Genomic DNA, 22,251 nt, shown 5'->3' on the forward strand with positions numbered 1-22,251 from the left:
AACTAGGCAACCCTTCTCTCGTCCCAAGAGAATTCTTAGTTTACGAAAAAAAATTCACCCAAAGGATTCGAACGCCTTTATCGCAATTCAATTCCCCAGTTCCACAACCAGAAAGTGGTCACGTCGCATGTGCATTTGCAGCCTTTTTCTGCCTCTCTGTGAGTAAAACGGTGCCCGCAGACGGCGGTACGGCTTTTTGCACCAAACGAAAACGCGTGGCCATGGCCCAACGGGGGCTAAGACCGAGCGGTAGATTCGCCACTGCAGCTGCTGCTGGTCAAATGGCGTGCACCGTTCTGGCAGCCCGTGACATCTCGTGCAAGTAGGAATCTGTGCTACCTTCAGTTTCTGCGAGTTTCACGAGTCAGCCAAACCAGACTAGGTTTGCGCAATAAGTAAATTAGAGAAACGCGCAAGCGCGAGCGTCCATAGTTGAGTGAGAACCAAATCTTTTGACTAGCTGTTACGTTGTCAAATGTAATGCCAATGATTTCCTTTTCTATAAAATTAAATATGACTGTACCGGGAACATATTGTCAGAATGCACTGCAATGATGATTGTATAACCGGTCCTTGAGTACTAGTGGCCGAACCTAAATCAGGAATGTATTTCCTATCGGGCAAGTACTTGAACGTCCCGGGGGAACCTCTAAACGTGTCCCTGTATTTACCTCAATTTTCCGAATATTAAGGCTCTGTTCGCGATATTATTGACGTCTTAGAGATCCTCGAGCACTAATAATCACTTTAACTTAACTTACTATTTGACTTAATGTACCGTTAAGCACAATAACAAGCACGTTATCGCAACAGAAGTACACTGTGCAAAGAGCCAACCGCAGGCGATGACACTCACGTGGACGAACTCGTCGAATCCCCGGAAGGAGCCACAGACGAATTTATAGAAATCTTTGCACGGGTCGACGCTGTAGTCGAGTTTGGAGCGCAACCACTGCGCTGCGTAGCGGCAGTCAAACGTTGTGCAGACTCCGCCGCGTGATGTTGGAGGGGTCGGTACAATACGTGCAGGTGTGAGTGATCTGTTCACTAGAGCAGGTGATGACCACAGTTCATGCTCTTCTGGTGGGCGCTTTATGTCAGGCGTGTTTTTTGTCTCAACGTAGAACGGCGCCAATGTGTCCACCTGGCGGTCAGGGCAGGGCACAGACAGGTATAATCAGCAGTCGTTGCCTAATTTCTTAAACGTGTGGGACCAGTTTTACACAAGAGTACACATGTGCACTGAGAAATACTTGAACAAAGCTAAACAGCCCGTCCCCTAGACATCTCCTGAGAAAAGCGGAATTTCCGACTTCAGGAGCTTCACGTGGTCGAAATGTTTTGTTGGAGTGAGGCAACGTGCAGTTTTAACACAGAGTTTTGATCACTTCATCATCAGCGTTGTGTCTGTTGTTTTCAGTATTCCAGAGACAACCTATTGCCTATTTCATGGAATATGGATATTGTATTTTTGTACGCTCCTTAAATGGTTCAATTTCTAGCATGCAATAAATATCTGCTTTAGCGAGAGCGCAAATCGCATATTTAAAGCCGGTTTCCTTCGCCCAATTCATTTTTTTCATCGTGCTCAAGAAGCGTTTCCTCGTACATTAGGAATATTGAACAAGAAATAGATTGAATTGAATGCGTGTACGCGTAGAAAAAATCTTAAAGATACAAATTGTGTACAGAAACTGATGGCGATAGCATTCTGCTATGCGGGGGCTGCATACTTGTGAATCATGGCATCCATGTGAATCATGGAAAGGAACTCAGGAGCGCGAATGCTACGGAGTCTACCGTGCATTTGCATGAGGCCCAAAAAAAGTCTAGACACTGGCTGGCGCATTGTGCGTCTGTTGGAAGGCATGTCCGTACGTGACCACGAAACCAGCCTTTCCTTCAGGAAAGGCCTTTCCCTTTACAGGGCGATCATAAAAGCAGGAAATTTTCCAACAAGGCGACAAAATACGGCGAATGCATTCAGCCTGCTCAGGTGAAATGTTCGACAGAGTCATTTTCAGCATATTGGAATGTGTCTCAGTGCGTGGCTTCAGCGGCCTGCTAGGCTCGTAGGAAGCGACGGTTGACAAAGCCGCCGCGTGACCGCCACCTAGAGGATGAAGTGTGGCAAGTCAAACCCCTTAAGATAGGATTTGCTTTTCTGAGACAAAACTAACACTCGGGATGCAAATTCTGTAAGCCAAAATAGCAAAGCATTGTAACTGCTCTGGAATGTTGCAAGAGGGGTGATGATGTTATTTCCACCAGGTAAAGCTGGGGAAGAAGTAAGTTTAATATAGGCTGATTACTTTTGTGGTAGGCGAATCAATTCAGTGAGGTGTATGCAGTTTGAGGTTGCAGTAGTAAGTTCCGTAAGAACAGCGAAATCAAGGCGAAGTAACCCGGCTGGGTAGTAAATGCGAGGCAAATCCACGGAAAAAACATCGACGTCGAGATTGTGCTCTTGTGAGTCTTGTCCAACAACTGTACAGAGTACAAAGGTTTAGACCCCGACGATGCTGACACAGGTTGTATGCATTCCGGCGAGAGAAACAGAACAACCAGCCGCAGCGCGGAGATGTAAGGTCAAGGCTGCAGGGAGGAATTTACCACGTCGTCGTCCAAAGGCAGCGCTGATAATGGAGGCATGAGCTCCTCTATCGATCAGCACAGTGACATGAAAGCAGTCAACATCAACGTGAAGGAGGCTTTGGTTGGCCGGCAACGTCAAGGGAGAATTTGAGGGCCATGTAGACAATGCACATTTTACCTCCCCAAGCTGCAGTGCCTAGTTTTCCGCTTAGGTGCGTACGGGGATGTACGACGAACATGAGCGAGTAGCGGTGACGGCGAACGTTTGGCGAACATGATCAATGGCGTTGATGTGAAGCCGGTTGGGCGCAGCGAAGGTTCGCAGCTGTGTGGTTAGCGACAGCACACTCATTACGAGTTGCACAGGGCGGAGCTGGTCCATATGAACAGATTTAAATACCGGTGTGCGTCGTTGTAGGTGGTGGCCATCAGTTGCGGCAGAGATGAGCGAGGTGGTCAAGGCATCAGTAGTTTAATCAGATATGCCTGTCGTACAAGGTCCGTCATTCAGACGGGCTGCGTGAAGTTGAGGGAGAGAGCTGCCGAGTACGAGATGGGCCGCGAGAGAAGTGTTGGACAGTGGGCTGCATCGACTAACTCATCACGTTGAGACCAGTTCTCAAAGTCTTGTCTCAAAATTCCATGAATCATCGGAAACGTGGATAGTGATGGATAGGTAGGCACTACAAAGAAGGATGGGCAACGGAGCGCCTCGACTTCACAGAGGAGAATACGGTTTAGGCTGGCACAGCTGGTTGGTTAATGAATGTCGTCATCAAACGTAGACGTCGCAGCGGTATTGGACAGGCGCGAGATGTCATGACTAATACTATAGCTCTTAGCTTGTGCCAAATGAGAGCAGTTTTTTACGATGACATCTAAAATTCATAAGAGGCCGAAAACAAGCACATTGGATGCTTCGTCTCTGACTTCTTTTAGTATGCTAGCGATTTTGTCTGTTTAAGTAATCGTCTGGTCAGCATTGTGGCTAAGCACGAAGACGTCTTGGATTTACTAAATACACGGCTCTGTATGTGTGTCAGTATGGATTTAAAACGCCTTTTTTGAGGAAAACTTACCCCCCAGGGGGTCACCAAGCAGGGGTCACTACCTTTGGAATTGTGCCAGCTGGTTATTATCGACATAACTTCAAGCGCAAAAAATAAGGACAGAAGAAAGGACACAGCACACTCTTCGTCGTTTTCTTACGTCCTCGACCAACTCGCCCAAGCTCCCATTATACCAGCTCCTTCACTCGTATTCGTGAGTTCGGCACCACACGCATGGAGTGACGTTAAGCTAAGGTGTGACACTCGCGAGCACAATAGTTGCGTCTCGCCTGATCTTAGCGGCGACGTATTCAAAAAGCTTGATGCATTGAACGACGCCAGCTTCGTCGACGTCGTAAAACACAACAGCATCGAGCAAGTGGGCAAGGGTGACTATTGGAGTAGTAAGGCGATTTGCAGGGCCTTTTCAACGACAGGCATTGTGCCAGTTTGATGTAGTGACCGCTGCGGAGCGCCATGACGAGGACGCAGATCGCACACCTGTAACAAAACTATAATAGATTACATGATTTTACTTACAAGATAATCGATAGTTATCGAAGTGTAAGGAACCGGAAGATCAGAGAAGGCCAATAGACAGCGGCCTGGTATTTGCCCACCATTTCTGCATACTGTACATTCTGATACGCCATGGAATGTGGCATCCCTGTGCACCGACGCAGCACTCCGACCGAAAGACAAAGCACGATGGCGGAAAAATTTCTATCTGGCACCGCACAAGATTTGCGTTTTACGTATTACCGGTTGTGAGAAGTCCGTCTAGCGATGGCGTATCTCACGTCACTCAAACATATCAATACGATATATGGGTATATTTCTATCTTGTTAGAAATTTTCTGTACAGCCCCTTTTGCCGTGATGGCGTAAAAAGCCAAACAATATTTCCAGGAGCGAATGTGATGGGCACATGTGGAGCGTCATTGCGCTCCGTGGCTGGATTTTGTGAGAAAAGAGTCCTGAAGCGTACCAGCCAACGAGTCTTCATGAGGGCATAAAGAATTATTGGTGTCGATAAAGCTTTGCGGTTGCCGATTGCGGAGCACGAAGAAAGGTGCATAGCCTCTACCTTTCGGCTTGGCCGTGTTGTATGCCTAAAAACCAATTGGGAAACAGAATGCAATGTCTTGTGATCTGTGCACATACATGGCACGCATGTTCGTGAGCGTTCGATTCGTGCGCTCAGTGAGGCCGTTTGTGCGCGGATGGCAAGCTGCACAGTGCCAATAATCAGACCCACAATGATGTAGTAGTTGTTCAGAACCTACTACGACCTGCCGTGCGCCATCAGTAATGAGGAAACGCGGTGAACCGTGGCTGATAATGACGGAATACAGCAGGAAGGGTCAAAATTTCAGCTCCTGTAGCCGGAGTGAACGTCTCCGTCTTAGTATTATGGTGAAATACTCCAAACACACACACAATAATCCAGTTACGCGTGGCAATGGCCCTAGAAAAGGAGCCATAGAAGTCAACGCTTTTTCGAAGAGAAAGGTCGGCGGCGGAAACGAAAGGCCGACACTTCGATAGCCACCCACACGAGGCATTGCTGGCTTTTTATGGCTTTGGAAAACTGTGGATCTGGCGACGCATTATTTTCCTGTCTTCCATAACTGAAGCCACCATGAATGCTGCCGCAGTCGGCGCAGTGTCCGAGCAAAGCAAACGGCGGCCGACGCGATAACATTGTCCATGGTGCGAAGGATCATAAGGTACGAAGCCCTGCGGAACAACAAAGACGAGTTTCGAGAAAGTGTTGGAAGGGAGAAAGTCAGTTTAGTAGTATCGGCGGCTGACCTGCACCGCGAATTTACATAAGTAGTACCCGGCAGGCCAATGTCCGAAAACCGGGTCCTTGGGAACAAGACCGACACCTGGGCCGAGTCTTAGGCAGTTATAAGGGTAACGAAACACGAACAGAATGCGCTTTTTATTCCTTTGGCATTCTTTGGCCATTCAACGCACCTTTCTGGGGCTATCTATGCTTTTTCGTAACTATAACCGTTTTCCCGCAAACGTGGTCACCGGGCTGATCGTGGTCGAAAAGGTAGTGCACCCCGCTTCTGTGGTGACGTAATGTATTTCCAAGCCAACCGTGACACCAACTTGGATGAGTGAGTATGTTGCAACTCGTGCAACTTGTTCTTCAGCGAACCTGTTTCACTCCGACATTGGTCATTGTGGAAGCGGGACTGGGTATCCATGACTATTCTATGACACTGATTTCGAGAACTGGTTAAGTACGGTTTCGTCAGTATTGGTCTTCATTGAACCTCTTTGATGCCAACTTCGTCAAGCTGCACGTTCGAGTAGCTCTGCCCCGCTCTCCAATAAACGTATCTGACTCTAACTTCGGTAAACAGGCGTGTCCTATAGGGAATGCGCCACTACAGAATAAACAAATAGATCCCTTGAATTTGTTCGTTGCTAAGCGGAATCGAAGGCACGTCACTTTATCTCCTCAAGGCGAACCCCACGCTTTAACAGGCTGCGCAACAAATGCACTTTGTACGTGCCGCCTTACAGTCGACGCGTTTCAAGCCAACGCATTAGCAAGCTAGGCCATGAAGGCATTGGATATCGGCCGCTCTTCAATGAACCTCTCGCCATATTGAGTCGGTTAGGATGCGCTACTGAGTGCGCGGCAAGTGAGGAAAGAATTGTGAGCGTTCGCAGGCAGCGGTGTGCCACGCTCCTTGCCTCAGATGCCATGCACGGACTTCCTGGCTGTGTCACTAGATGCCGCATCGTGTCCAAGATGAAGCGCAGAAAGAGAGAGAGAGAATCAACTTTTGTGCTGAGCCCTTAGTGACGGTTCGTGCGCGCTGGCACCAGATGGGGTGGAAGCTTCTTCTCAGGTCCCATATGCGTCCAGCAGTTCCTGGCCCCTAGCCGCCAGCGCGAGCTGGGTCGGTAGGTCGGGGCTGGACAACAAGGTCTCCCATCGCTCGGGGGGGTTGGGACTGGGGAGGGTGGGGGGTAGGGATGGTGGGGGGTTCTTGAGCTTAGTGCACTCTGCAAGGATGTGTGCTAGAGTGCCTTTTGACCGTCTGCAAAAAGGGCATGAAGTGTCATGCTCTGTTGGGAACATCTTGTGCAAGAGCACGGGATGCGCTAGCGACCCCGCTTGCGTGCGTCGCACGATCGTTTGCTGCATTCGGTTGAGTTGCGGATGCGGACGGGGAAGCCTACATCTGCCGCTTCTGTACATTTGCGTGATTTCTTTGTAGCTTGTCACGGGGTGCGGTAGCTCTGGCTCGTCCTCGGCCCGGATTGAAAGTTCCTCGGGTCGGCGAGTGCGTTGCCTTCCACGTGCGAGTGAGCCGGGACCCACACGAGCTCAACGGCCCGTCCCGGTGATTTGCATTTGGTGAGGATCGCTAGTGCCGCGGGAGAGATGTTCCCCTTGCGGTAGCTTGCGTAGGCGGTCTGGGAGTCTGTGACCACGGTCCTCACTCCCGGTTGTGCGAGTGCGAGGGCCACGGCCACTTCTTCTGCTTCGGCTGTATTCGTCGTCCGTATCGACGCGCCTGTGACCAGTTTATCAATGGTGGTGACGACCGCCGTTGCTCTGGTTCCGTGCTTGGGAAGCGAGGCGTCCGCGTAGAGGACCTCGGGGTACTCTTCCAGCTGTCGAGCCAGTGCCTTGGCCCGCGCAGAGCGTCTCTCGTTGTTCCTCCCCGGCTGCATGTTCCGGGGGAGGGGCTTGGTTTTAATAATGTCTCTCCAAGTTGTGGGGAGCGGCTCCGTTGTCGGTAGCTGTTCAATTTGCCATCCTATCTTGCGTAGGACGGCCCGACCGTGCTCTGTCCGGCTCAGCCTTACTCTCTGCTGGGATAGGTGAGCTTCCACCAGCTCTTCCACCGTGTTGTGGGCACCCATTTCCAGCAGCTTCTGCGTTGACGAGTAGACTGGGATGCCCATGGCGAGTTTGACTGCTTTTGGCGAGTTTGTGCGCCTTGCCGTCGCTGCGCAACAGCAGGCCCAGTATACGGATCTGCTGCGTTGGTTTGATCTCTGTGCCGTCGATGGTGATGATTATGTTCGGCGGCGGCTCTTTCTTTGGTCTTCCGGGCTGTACCAAGAGCAGCTCCGATTTCTGTGGAGCGCAGCTCAGGCCGCAGGTCCTGGCATACTCGTGGACGGTCGTTGCCGCTCTCTGCAGGGCTTCCTCCGCCCAGGCATCGGATCCCGCGCGGTTCGTCCACACCGTTATATCGTCGGCACAGAACGCGTGGTCCACGCCCTCGATCTGATTGAGTAGTTCGGGCAGGGGCAGGAGTGCTAGGTTGAAAAGCAGAGGCGACAGGACAGACCCCTGTGGGGTACCCCTGTCTCCGAGCTCCACAGGCTCTGACCGTTCATTTCCTATCCGGATAGTTGCTGTTCTATTGGTTAGGAAATCTTTAATATAGCCGTAGGTCTTGCGGCAACACCCCGTCTTGCGCAGGTTCTCGAGCACGCTGCCGTGGGACACATTGTCGAAGGCCCCTTTGAGGTCCAAAGCCAGTATACCCCGGGGCGCGTGCCTCGTTGCTCTTTTAAACACTAGTTCGTGTAATTGGATCAGGACGTCTTGGGTGCTCAGGTGCTGGCGGAATCCATACATGGTCGCCGGCATCTGACTTGTCTCGTCCAGGTGTGCTTGAAGTCTTCTGGTGCCGTATGGCAAGTTCCTCAGTATCTTCAGGCAACAACGCGCCACGCATTTCGGAGTATACGCGCAGGCTTCGCGGCGGCGACGCAAGATACCGCCCAGTTTTCTCAGAGAAGAGCGGCTGCAGTATACGCATCATACATAACTCGTTCCGATGGTGACAAGTCATCCTGGCGCTATATTCATTCAATACAAACGAATTACTGTCGCAGACACTGCCAGAGGCATTCTGCCGCAATTTTTCGCATCAGATATTCGATGTGCACGCGGCAGTTATAGTAACTGTTTCAACTGCCCTCGAACTTTCCGTTGGACTTTATATTTTGTGTAAGCGCTCAATTACGCTGATCAACGCTTATTCCTGTTGGTAAATATTTTTTATGCCGTGTTCGTCGCATTTATGGTACTCATGTTCTTTTACTTGCTCGCGTATGTTTCTGTTTCTATTTTTATTTTGTATCAAATCAATATGAAATGCCACGTGTTGAGGTCTCTTGTATGCGTCCCTGGAGTGTTTTCTATTATTTCTTAACCTCTTACCTATGTCAATGTGTTTGCGTTTGTGTTAATTTCTTCCTAATGTTGTGCCGCATAATCTGTTTTTAATTATCTCCTTAGCTTTTATCGTGTCACTTCTCGTCTCACCCCTCACGGACCGCGACTGATAAGCCGTGGACCTGCCGCTAGACAGCCGTCGAAATTTCCTTGAACCTCACGTGAGGATGGTAGGTTTGTCGCCCTAGTCCCTCATTTCCATGGAGTGGAGATACATCACCACCATATATTGGCAGTGTCTATGTGGAGCAGCCAGAACTTTTAAGCTCCGGCCTTACAGAATTACCGAACAGCGCTTGAAATGAAGCAAGCTTTCTGCCCGGGCAATGTCACATTGAGTGTCAGTTGTTATAAAAAAATGTTAACATTCAGCGATTTTCGGTGCTCACCGTGATGATGGCTTCGTCTGATGACTGTATGGAGAGCATAGATATGATCTGGAATATAACGCACAAGACAACTAGCACCACAACGGACAACCACACGAGGGGAAGGAGTATCCAAACGGGACCGAGCGCCTCCTCATTGTGGTAATTGAGGAAGCGTTGCCTGCGCAGCCATTGTCCCTTTGATTCCTGCGTTAAAAGTGTTACAAGTAAACAGCCGGTTCCAAAATTGCTAACCATATTAGGGTACTCCTTAGACCCGTACGCTGGATTTGAAGCACACGGAGAATTTCAAATGACTGAAAGTCGTACGAGTTGCAAAAGCTTGTGTCACGAAAGGCAGGCGTTGATGCACGACTGCACGACCAGAAGTAACAAGGTCGTGTTTGTGTTGTTGTTTTAGTTCCTCGTGTTCGTGTTTACACGCCTGCATTTCGTTGTAACTAATAGCGACATAGTGAAATTTTACGGTAGAAGTGCGTGACAATGTGAGATCTTATACAGTCCTCATAAGCTGTGCAATTCATGGCTTAATTCACTCAAACAGAACTGTGAGCCGTACTCTGGGTGACCCCGTATCAGTACACTTTTAGCGAGTCGCAGTTAGAGAGTTTGCTTATCGTTAAACTGATTTAAAATGAGCCCGAAGTTAACGGTATATTTAGGGTGTGAGTCTCCGCGGGTTCTGTTTATTTTGTCAATATGTGCCAGCAATATGGCAAACAGAGCGAAAAATCTCACTTCACCGAACCCGTTTTACGAAATAAAAACGAACCAGGGGCGCGACCAGTGATCGTTGTTCGGGACGCGCGTTCAGTTTCGCCTCACACGAATGGCCTAGGTGGATGCACCAGTGCGTTTACATGACTGAGTGCCCTTGAGGATAAAATGGCCTGAGCTTGATTAGTGCGTAGCTGGTTGAGGTCATGTTTCGTTACTATGAGTGCTATACACGTACAGCCACCCCACCATATTAAATAAGATATATGAAAGTATATGACATCATGTATTTCACGTGGGTAAGAGAACTGCAAGCATAAATACTGCAATCATTGAGCGTGGGCTCTTTATTTCTACTGAGGAAAACTGCATTGCTTCTCGAGAACGGTAGGTTCAGAGCCTCCATTTCATTTTCTTGCGCGAAACGTTCAGCTTGCTGCGTTACGTCACTAAACCTAAGCAGAGCCATGAACGCCATTTGGTACGCGTTGCGCCCACGTGCAACCTCGAAGAAAATAGCAGAATGTATAAAATACTTTCACTTACGCGAGATTTTCATACACTAGCGCTTGATTATGCGGTCGGCGTCTACAGGCCACGTCGTTCGGGCACTGAATCAACTGTGCTATGTTAGCTCGGCAAGAACGCTGTCGCTCCTAGACGCGGATGCGTACGGCGCAAGCTTCCTGAAATCTCGCGAAGTTGAACGTATCTGCGAAAGAATTTGCCGAAGATTATTCCCGATAACTGCTCAGTTGATGTCGCGGACTTACTTCACATTGATGTGATCCTGCAGAACATCGTTACTAGGTAGGTAGTTACCCAACATTAGTTAAGTCGTAATAACACCTCAATATCACATCGTGGCCAGTCTAACAGCTTGGTGAGCAAATGGTCAACCCACCGTTATAGTGTTTAGGGGAATGTGGATCCACGATATGACCTATTTAAGAACTTGAACAGTCAGAATTCAAAGGTCGAGCAATGTGGTCGGAACTGTCATTACATAACTCATGCTAGTTCTGAATGCTCACTAGAATCGCAAAATTTTCGATAGCAATCTTTGCGGCATCTTATGTAGCAAGTGCGCTGCACTGGAAGCTAGTTCCTTAAATTAGTCAATAACGAAGAGTCACATCACCATGGTTCACCAGAGTGCGCGCGGAGGCTCCGAAACAGAGGCGATGACCTTGTGCGGCGAAAAGCGAATTGGTTCGCTTGTCTGAGATCAGCCAGCATCAACGCGTACGAAGCGTATCCTAAATATGGAACGTTCCTATACCCCACGAGCGACACTAATCGCGATGATATTGATGATAATGATTGTAGTCTCTGGCGCATACCCTCTGTAGGTAATAGGCTAGGAAACCGATGGCATTAGAAAACGAGAATGACATGTTTAAAGTACGTTAAAAATGAGCATATAAAATTGTAGTATACGATTGCGAGATTATTAGGGATGCAGTGAGATGCATGTAAGAACGCGGAGCCAGAAAAATAAATGTATAGTAGACCTGACCGCCAAACAAATGAAATGTATGTATGTATGTATGTATGTATGTATGTATGTATGTATGTATGTATGTATGTATGTATGTGTGTGTGTGTGTATAAAGCTGCGATACCGATCTTTCTCAATACCCTTGAGCTATTCGAATATCCAATCACTATATATATATATATATATATATATATATATATATATATATATATATATATATATATATATATATGTGTGTGTGTGTGTGTGTGTGTGTGTGTGTGTGTGTAGATGGAGAGATTAAGCAGCTAAAATCTACGCATATTTATGACGAAACGAAGAGTTGAAGCCTAAAAAAAGCAGGAAAAGTGTGCTTATGCTTAGCTACTTCAGTAGTCCAATAACTTTGCTCAATAACCTAGTTCAATCACCTAGGTCTTTGAAAGATATAACGCTGAGACACTAAATATGACTGAACGCTTCAAGGTCATTGCTCAAAAACATAGGGCTGAATTGCCAAGCTCCGAATGTGCCTGTAGAACTTAGTAGTTCGAGCACTGTACCGAATCCTCGTGCAGGTGATCCCAATGTGGTAGGTTCTAAAAATTTTCTATTCGCATTAGCCCGATGATGATCGAGCGAAGCTTGATGGTTAATTCACTCGTTCTTGCTATTCTCAGACGAATACAAGTTAATACAAATAAATTATTAATAAAATACAACAACTGTGGAGAAAGATTGGAACGATAGAGTGGGCCGTCTTCTCCAGCACTTTTTAGTGGGTCGTCCTCATCAGCGTCCTCGCTCGTGAATGCCGCCCGCACTCGGAGTCCATCCTCTGCCTAGACTGTCGCCGCTGCGCTGCTCCTTGTCCGATCACATAAATGCCTTAACATTTGGTAGAGAGTGCTGGAGAGCCCTCGTCATCAACGAGGCACGAGCTGCCACGCTGTAGAAATCTGGAAGCCCCGAATGAAGCCCATCGAATGTGATTGACGTCTTTGTGGACGGTGTTCACAAATCTGCGCTTGAGGACACTGGAGCAGCCGTACAAGTTACGACCGCGCAACTTAGCAGTTTGCTTCGAAAAGTGACCACGGCACTGTCTAAACGGTCCATCTGTACAGCTAGCGCCATGCGTATTCACCTGACAGCGGTGTGCGCCGCTCGTGTTGTTATTGCGGTCGTTCTATGTGACGTTGAATTCATCATTTCCTCATGCTCGCATGACCTTATCTTAGACTGGGATCTTAGGCAGGGCGGCTAGCACTCCCCTCGGCCACTTTTTGTGAGTGCAGACACAGCCGGGACCCTCGGGCGAGCGTGGGCGTCTACTTCGTCCGTCCAGCCGCCTTTCGCTGAAGTCCACGTGGGATCTATCACGGAGCTCCTGCGACTGCGCGGTCCTTGCACTTCTTGCGCCAAAACCTCATTGCGACGCGGCTGACAAGAGCGAGCGCTTCCACGACATTCCCTCCTGTGGAATTACTATCTGGCAGTAGCGGTGACGACGTAAAAGTGCCGCCTTTCTGTTGTGGCATTAAGGCACTGCTCCCTCCGGTCGTCACTACTACAAACAATAGAACCATGGGTGATCTACTTGAAAACCTCCAAAAGGCTTCGCATAGAGCGGAGAAGTGGAGAGACACTCGTGATAGCATACTAGACTACCATGTACAGGGATTCTGGGCATTCTCCTTTGGAATTTCCCGGCAATGCCCAAGCTTAGATCTTTGGTTTTCAGATACATTTCAGATTATCGGTCGAGGATAAAAAGTTTCAACTGACTACAATGACAGCATATTCCCTTCTAACAACAATGCATTTATGGCACTTATATTCGGAATACTGGTGGTGCGTTGATGCAGTTCTTTGGTTAGGGATGGGGGGTGAAAATCACACGACAGGAGCAAATACTTTTTCACCCTCCCGACAGAGAGCACATTGAATTGAAGAAGCGCTAAGTTTAAACAGTAAATCGATATATTGCAGCTGGCCTTAATGGTAATTGCAAGAGGAGTTTTATGCAGTTGTTTGCTCGCGCATGTTGTTGAGAGGCAGTCTAGGCAGTAGAGTGATCATGCGTGTGCCCGCCTTCGGCGTGCCTCTGTATGGTTGTATTCACGCGTGCACGCGTGTATGTGTGCGCGTGCGTGTGCCTCCGTATTTGCGTTTACATGCGTACGACTGCTTGTGTGCGGTTGTTCGGCCGAGGCAGAAAGAGTGCATGTTGCTGTTTGTGAGTGCGTGTTTGTGGGTATGAGCGAACATTTTCTTGCTTACACCTACTCTTCGAAACAAATGCAACGTGGAGATCATTTAAACCCATTTTAAATCCACGAGGCAAGAGGGAATGACACTGCATAGGCAGCATTCCCTTTTTCTGAAAGTTAAACCGACAAAAATATAAGAAAACGCCTGTGACGTCAGTATGGTCCCCTATGGTTGGCCCGGTCCCTTGAGAGACTGTTAAGTGGCTCGCCTTTGTTATCTTGCTTCCATCGGTGGAAGCGCAATGTCTTGAGGGCAACGACGCGCCAAATCTGCGCCATCATTGAAACCTGTAAGCTTTCTGTGACCAACCGAGCTATCGGCAGCGCACGCTCGCTGTTCCATTGAATTTGAACTTTTAACTGTTAGTACAGTCGCTTTATGGAAGCACAGTCAATCTTTTTACAACCTTGTGCTTATGATAGTGTCATACCAATTTTCCAGGATATTTTGCTTCGAGAGTGGTCTACCGTCGAAACGGCTAATAGTAGCTCACGGTGGTGGTGGTGGTGGTGGTGGTAAACTTTATTGAAAGGGGGAAGGGTAAAGTGGGACGTGGCTGAGCGGTGGGGCGCAACTAAGGCCTTGGGCCTGCTTGGCCTTCGCCGCCCCGTCCACTAGTTGAATCGGTCGGTCTACGTCCCCGGAACTGAGACAGGCTGTCCACTCAGTCTCGCAGCGGAACATACCATTAAGTGTAGAAATGCACAGAAAGTGCTCTACGGTCTTGTCACCCAATTGCACGTCACGCTGTTGGCCATTGCTAATATAATATACGACGCCCAGCCATACGCATCATAGCAACATCGTCTTGCGATGGGAGACTCCAGGTGAGACGGAAGGTGATTACAGAAATGAAGAGGCGCTATTTTCTCCACTCGCTGTGCATTACAAGTCCACCATCGCGACAACAAATTACAACTTAGAGAACGAGTAATAGGCTTGACTCTTGCAATTGTGGGAATACTTGAAAGATGGGTTCATCGAAACGATATTCTAAACACACACTTTGGAACACCTTTTCTCGCTTTACATACGTTAAACGCAAGCAACTCTGTAGCATGCTACGGTACGCGTTCCTCCAGGACTGAGTTTTCTGTATTGCAACCTCAACATAATAGAACTCAGAAGACAGCCTGTTATCTTGGGTCTCTTGACAAACATATGAAAGACAACACAACGGATTAGCAAGAATACTCGCGTTTCTAGGCCAACGCGACTCGTTAGACCTATGGAGACCAGGATGCTCGAGGCTTTGCTCCGGAAGCTTATCATTAGGTACTTGGATGGCAGACTGCGCTCGAAGGAAAATGTCCTGAGAACTTATCCTCAGTACTAGTAGAGGCGGAAGACCGCAAAGTCCAACTGCGCTTTTCCAAAACGACTGCACACTGTATACGAACGCTTGCGACTGCTAGCGATTTCATTCATTTTAGAGTATGTCCCCTCTTGCTATACCTTCATTATTCCTGTCTTCTTTTCTTTTGTTTATTGTTTCCTCTTCCTGCCTCTAGTCAGTATATCAGCGTGCAACAAAGGAACACAAGTGAATCACTTTGAAGCAGACAGAGTTTTAAGTATGCTAAGGATATTGTAGTTGAATTCCCCTTTTCTGTTCTCCGGTGAAACAAGAATAAAAATCAACATTTTCTTTTCTCTTAAGACCTCCTGCTAAGATCCAATGTCGTTTCTCCATGTCCAAGCTCACATCGCTGTGTTCTGAGTTTCTGGGCCCTCGAACTTTCACATTAGGTCGTCGGCAACTCTTCGATGGCCTCGGGACTTCACAGCGGTGCGCTGCTAAGGACGCTATAAGCAGATGATCCTCAAGAGTTTCCTATCAAGGCTCGTGCTTCATTGCAGATTATTTTATGTATTGTGGGCTGTGTTGGGTAGCTCAGCGATAGACTTCCCGAACAGGAAGCGTTCAATCAGCGCACTTTTCGAGCTAAAGGCAGACAACAAGCCGAGTTCGCACCCGGCCTCAATAACGAATAATTTCGTGTTTCTTCTCAACTAGTCTCATGCAAAACTTCGAAATATGTTGCGTATAGTATAGGCAAAGTGGCTTTTAATTTCGCCTATCATGATATAGTCATTCGGTCATTCGGTAGGCTGCGAGATATCCGTCATAAATTTGACACCACGCCTGGTATTTTCGCGTGCAGATGCGCGCATCTTTGTAGAACGTCACGCCGTCTTTGGAACGAAGATTACTGCGTGTGGCACATTGTTCGGAGCTTGAGCAAAGCTGTTAATAGTTGTGCTCTAACCGTCGTCTGGTGAAAAGAAGCAGCAATAAACTGTTTTTTCTTCCTTTCGAGCGCGCTGCAGCATCGTCCTCAAGCTTGAGGTACTTTAGAAATACATGTCCTTGAATGCGAAATTTACTTTCGCTATATCAATGTTGAAGAATATCTTGCGACAGAAGCGCTCAAGTTAAATAAAAAAAAAAACTAAGGTACTCTTGCATTGCGATTCTCTTAATGTTTAAAGTGCCAGTTTAATATGTTATCCTTTATGCAAGACGGTAATTAATGGCTTGGGTTGACTATGCATTTGCTTAGTGTAAGTGTTCGGTAACATTCACAAGCGCCTAAAGCGCCTGAGAAAGCAAGTTCTGCCTTGTCATCACTGTGTATTTAAAGTTAGCGTTAGCTTAATTTAATGACCCTCTATGGTAATGTGTACGCCGTGGTTGTGGAGTGCCGTTCAGGATGCGCTGCTAAGCACGAGGTCACGGGATGAAATGTCAGGCGCAGCGGCCGCATTTCGAGGTCTGTGTACTGTGCATTGGGTGCTCGTTAAAGAGCCTCAGGTGGTCTAATTAAACCACGCTCGCTCAAGGCGTTTGTCTCGTAATCAGATACTGCTTTTGGCACGCAAAACTCCAGAAATAAATTATTTTGGTAAAATACACAGCTGCATTTACTCACAACCGATCTGTGCGACCGCCGCAGGCACAGGGCCCTTTGAATGTATTCCCCTATAATATCGGTCGAGTTGCAGGGTTTGTACGCTTCGTCGTGTTTTATCCCTACTACGTCAAATGCGTGCATCATCTCGTGAGCCATAATCTGCAATGAGAAAAATTTCGTAGAGATAATCAAAAATTAATGCATGCATCTACGTAGCAATGTCGTCAGTTGTGGAACGGACTTCATGTATGAAGACTATTTAAAGCGACGCTTCATTTCACTCTTCCTCTGACTTCTCAGTTGCGGCTGCTGCTATTTTCTTGCATTTCGCGTCGGCAGGTGGTTGTAAGGTGCGTAGCAGAGAAGAAAGGCAACGTGAGAAGATCGTTGGGCCTTTCCATCGCGACGTCACAATGACCTCTCGACTCCTGATTATGCAGGAAAGCCAGCAAATATATTGCAGAAAATGCAGTGCTTAGCTTTGTTTTAATGCGCAACAGTCAAGAGGGGAGATAGATATAATGACAGAGAGGTACTTACGAAAGGAGGCAGAGAATGGGTAAAACCTACCTGGCCACGAAACGAGTAAATAACAGAATTTCCATTGTTTGCTCGCAGTTCGCGTATATGGAGGAGGGCGGGGGAAGGAAAGGTGACGTAAGAAGGCAAGGACATGTCATACTGGGCACGGCGCAGTAGTTGCGGACAAACTGGATAGATTTAACTGAATATACGCAAGGATACGTTTCTATTTTTTTTTCTGAAAAACACTGCGCAAATTTGTCAAGTGCACAACTAACGCAGGACGTGCAGACTCAAAGACGCAATACAGCACCGAACCGTCTAGGTGACACTACAACAAATCAACAGTCCTGCACCGGCCGGGGTAGCTTCGTAGCTATGGCCTTGTTCAAGGTTGCGAATTCGATTCCATACGCAGAAGGTGCCTTTCGATGAGGGTGACATGTAAAAATGCTGGCATAGTCAGATTCAAGTACACAGTAAAGAATCCCAGGTGCTCAAAATAAAACAAAGTCTCCACCTGCCGCGTGCCTGATAATCAAATTGGGAACTTGGCATGTAGAGCCCTATTATCTTATTCAGCTATAACACTTCTTTCAGGCGCTGCCCCGCCCTAGGCAATAGCAGTGCTAGCCATCCAAAAAGCTATGAACAATGGCTCACAAAATCGTCTCCAACAAACAATTGTCGCTGTGTTTCTAACAGAAAGGCGAGGCTGCTGTGTACAAGTTAGTAAAACTGACGATCATAGCGTGTCTACCTTCGGGATTTCCATCGAATCTATTGATTTAAAATGGCCTTTCAGAGCCCCAATGTCTAATTACCTCGATAAGTAATATTCTGCAATTATGCAAATTCAGCTAAAGCACGCAAACAACCGACATTTTCACCTGTGTGTGGTCTCTTTCTTTTTAGGGCTAGTTAAGCTCCGAAGACATGAACCGAAATAATAACAAAAAAGAAACGACACTTCTTTCTGTGACGATCGCCGCAACACTTCCCAAGCTCTTGGTTTTCACCAATTTCAAGACCTGTGTCGGCGTCGTGGATGGTCTGTTTACTGGTACCCTTCAAAGATAGCGGTACAAGGTGTCCTAGATTTTGGAAATCTTGGATTTACGAGGAAAAAGCAAACATGGCAAAAATAGCGTAAAACTATTCGGATATGTCTTTATTCCAATCTCCTGAAGTCAAATTTGCGTAACCGCCGACGCAAGAATCTGGCGATAACCTGCAGGGTTGTCTGAACAGACCAATCAAACGCTCTCCGCGTTCACAGGAGGTCCCTTTTGTTTGCTTGAAAAACAAATAACATTGCCTACACTGAGCGGCTTGTCTTATCTAATTGGCTGACAAGAGGCGAGCAGCGCGCTCAAGTGGAGAGGGTAATGTAATTGCCGCTGTGGCAATCGGTTCTCTCAGGACCCTACAGAAACTTTCTACGCTCTCCATACAGGACCTGTAAACAAGCAGAATATATTTCTGTGTTTTCACCGCTTACTCCGAGTTCAAACCATAGACAGCACGAAGTGCAATTCGCCAGATCCTGCTGTCGCTCTTGCGCGCGCTAGCGTTGCAGCGAGTGTCCGCGGTTATTTTGTAATATGCGTTTGTTTTACTTTGCGCGCGTGACATCCTGCTTGTTAATTTAGTTAGTAGGCGAATGTGTACAAGATTATACGGTCGCTAGAAGTGCGATTCTTACTTCTTACAGCTGTGCAAGAATTTGATATCGCCATCAATTCTTCTTTATTCGGGCCAAATGAGGAGGAGGAATAAACTTTTATTTTACAACCAGCACTTTATGATGGCCGGGCCTAGGCCTCCCATGAAGGGACGCCGAGGGCTTGCCCCGCCGCCGCCTCACGGGTGTGCTGGGTCGCCCAGATTTGGTCGTCGAGGGCGGAGCTCCGCAGAGCCTCATGCAACCTCGACGAGGGAGTCGTGGTGTTAGTCTGTGTGTACTGTGCTGGGCACTCCCACAGCATATGCGGAAGCGTAGCCGGGTGAATGCCACGGCACCGGCAGTTGGGGTTAGTGTAGACGTCTGAAAATATCATGTGGAGGCGGGCGGGTGAAGGGTACGTGTTTGTTTGTAGCAGACGCAGGGTGGTAGCCTGCGCCCGGCTGAACTTGGGGTGAGGCGGGGGGAAGGTTCGGCGACTGAGGTAAAAGGCCTTAACGAGGTCGTTATAAGTTGTCAGATTGTCCCTCGTGTCTAACTCATCTCCATTGACGCCGGCGCGGTTGACTAGGGCTCGCGCAATGGAGTGGGTGACCTCGTTGAGATTGGGGAGGTGTGGGTGGACAGGGCCCGCATGGGCCGGGATCCATGTTAGGGAGATTATGTTGTCTTTAGAGTGTGGTGCCTGGCAGATGATGCGAAGAGCTTGCGGAGAAATACGGCCTTTGCTGAGGTTAGTGACGGCTGAGCGAGAGTCGCACACGATGGTGTGACAGGTGGGATCTAGAGTGGTCAGGGCGATGGCCACTTCTTCAGCCGTCTCGGCATGGGCGTAGTGACGCTGGAGGCGTGGTGTAGGACTCCATCGCGTGTGACAACGGCCACAAATCGTGTCCAATGGGAATATTGGGCTGCATCAACAAATATGACGCCAGGTACGTGAGCAAGGGCTTTTATGATAGCTCCGGCCCAACCTTAGCGCCAGGCCCTGTTATATTCAGGGTGCATGTTTCTAGGGATAGGGTCTATGTAGATCCAGCTACGGATGTCGGTCAGGATTGGTTGTTTGGGGCCCTCTTGCTGATGGTAGGTGAAGCCAAGCGTGGATAGAATAAAGCGTCCCGTTTCAGTAAGGGTGAACCGTTCAAGCTTAGAGCGTTGATGGGCTGCAATGAGTTCGGAAATGTTGTTGTGAACTCCCAGTTTGTTGAACAGTTCAGTGCTGGTGCAATACGGGAGGCCAAGTGCTTGCTTGCCAAACTGCGTCAAATTTTTTCCTTTGTTAATAAGATAAAATGCGTGAAATATCACGAACTAATGATTTCAGGAGGTGAGCTTCCCCGCCAACATATACGCGCTCTCCCCTTGCTCTTTCTAGCCTTCGAAACAGAACTTGCTTTCCTGCTCCAACTCATACTGGAGTCGGAGGATCACGCGCCACGTATAAGACACGAATCCTGACTTGTTCTTTTTTTTCTTTCTTATGTTTCTGCTCCGCTCCGCTCTTACGATGACTGTATCGTGCGCCCGCTGTTGTGTCTACATGGCTTCGCGCTGTGCACGAGTAGGCCTGCGTTGCTGCCTGCCTGATTCTGCACTATATTAAGAAGAATGTCGCAGTGCAAGCCCATTTGAAGACAGTTTCGCTTTCTGCACGCACGAATGCACGACGTGAGAACAAGCAACTTTATATCGCCCAGTGAAGGAACGCGTCAAACACATAACTGCGGCAGCCTATGACATTTTTCGAAGTCACGCGTCATGGTAAGTGATGTTTCAGCAATGAGAATTACGCAGGCGCAGTTGTGCGTCTGACATCGAGTGACCGAGACTGAGACCGGGCTTCCTCATGAAGGGCGCGTGGCGTTTGGTTTGAAATTTCAGCTGTTCCCCAAGGCGCACCGCGGGTTAATAATTTCCAATCACGATTATCACCAGGCATCGTTAGCACTGCGCTTGCCTGTTTAAAATCGCCAAGTCTGGTGAGGGGCGATCAAATGAGCGACCAAATAAAAGCACTTAAGCCTTACATTAGGAGCGTGAATAAAGCGATGTGTATTAGAGAGAAAATAGGGCCAGCCATATTTTACTTTAAAGTAAAGGCAAGAAATGCAGCTTTGTAGACCACAGAATATGTAGGCCAGACAACCTATTATATCTTAGAGCTCAAGAATAGGTGCCAGAGGAAGGAAAGCGCATTCGAGGACTGCCAAAGCTAGATGGTGCGATGAAATCGGGAAGTTTGCTGGCATATCTTGAAATCAGCTTGCGCAAGGCGATTTAATGGCGATCGCTAGGAGAGACGTTCGTCGGGCAACTTGCAAAAAATGAAAAGGAAAATGATGATGATGATGATAATTATTTTCGCTTTTTAATGGTTCTACTAAGAATGTTAGATGCAGACTACCAATTAACATCGGTCAAGTTCTCTGAGAGTAATCACTCGCCATCGCAATACAATTAAGGTGCGCCCATTCGCATATACCATACTAACCATGCCGCCCGACAGACAGGCTATTCCTCCCGAAAGAGTACCTGGAGGCCGGAATGGTGCGAGGTGGTTGACCTTCGTCCCGCCTTAAGCTGCTTTGCAGCACTAGAACGTCCTTCGTTGAAGGACTAGCAGGCAAGGAGGCAACGCCGGTCGCATGCGGCCATCGCAGGATAGAGCCCAGGAAGTGTCCCCGTTGGACGAACATGACGTCGCATGCACGGGCCCAACAATTGGATGAAAATGACGACACCTGTACGGTTTCGCCAATTGGATGGAAATGAGACCGCTGCACGGGCTCGACGAGTGCCTGAAAATCACGTCCCCCCGACGGACTAAAGGGCATTACAAGCCAGCGGATCATCAGCAAGGCAGAGACGTTCTTCTTGCCATGGGCCGCAACGTACGATTTGCTGCCGACCCTCAATAAAATTTTACTGATATCTTACCGGTTTCTAATGCTGTACATAACGTAAATAAACCTTCATTTCTCCAAGTCCCCCTCAACGTCGGCCAACTCACGTACTCGACGGGAAGGTCCAAAAGAGCAACAATAAAGTTACTAATCTTCCGGAAGCGCAGCTTGTGTACAGCCTAACAACAGAATACATATGCTTACCACTCCGAGACCGCCATAATTCAGGCCAAGTGGTCCGTGCAGATGAAAGAAGGGTCGCAGAAGTAAGCTCCTCGCTACCGCAAGAGTCTTGTAGTTGTAATTATAGAAGGCATCCATGTCCGCCTCGTCGTAGAGCCATGACTTTGTGTTGGGCCACGTATAGTGGGACGAGAGAGAGAGCCTTGATCCATGTGGGGAAGAGTTGGTCCGGGAGCGCATCCGGGTATGGTTCTACAGCATGCGAAAAGCAAAAAAGTATTCGATGCCAAACTCGTCCACTTACTGA

The 22,251-nt window shown here is 48.1% G+C and overlaps 1 protein-coding gene across 1 annotated transcript in view; it reads right to left on the reverse strand.

The window, feature by feature from the left end:
- LOC142574735 (uncharacterized) overlaps nt 1-22,251 on the reverse strand; it is a 78,618-nt gene that overhangs the window by 40,345 nt on the left and 16,022 nt on the right. The window contains exon 2 of the mRNA XM_075683758.1: nt 857-1,144. Coding sequence (XP_075539873.1) covers nt 857-1,144 — 288 coding nt within the window. The remainder of the gene's footprint in view (nt 1-856; nt 1,145-22,251) is intronic.

This window comes from Dermacentor variabilis, chromosome 3 (genome assembly GCF_050947875.1).
Source record: "Dermacentor variabilis isolate Ectoservices chromosome 3, ASM5094787v1, whole genome shotgun sequence".
Lineage (NCBI taxonomy): Eukaryota > Metazoa > Arthropoda > Arachnida > Ixodida > Ixodidae > Dermacentor > Dermacentor variabilis.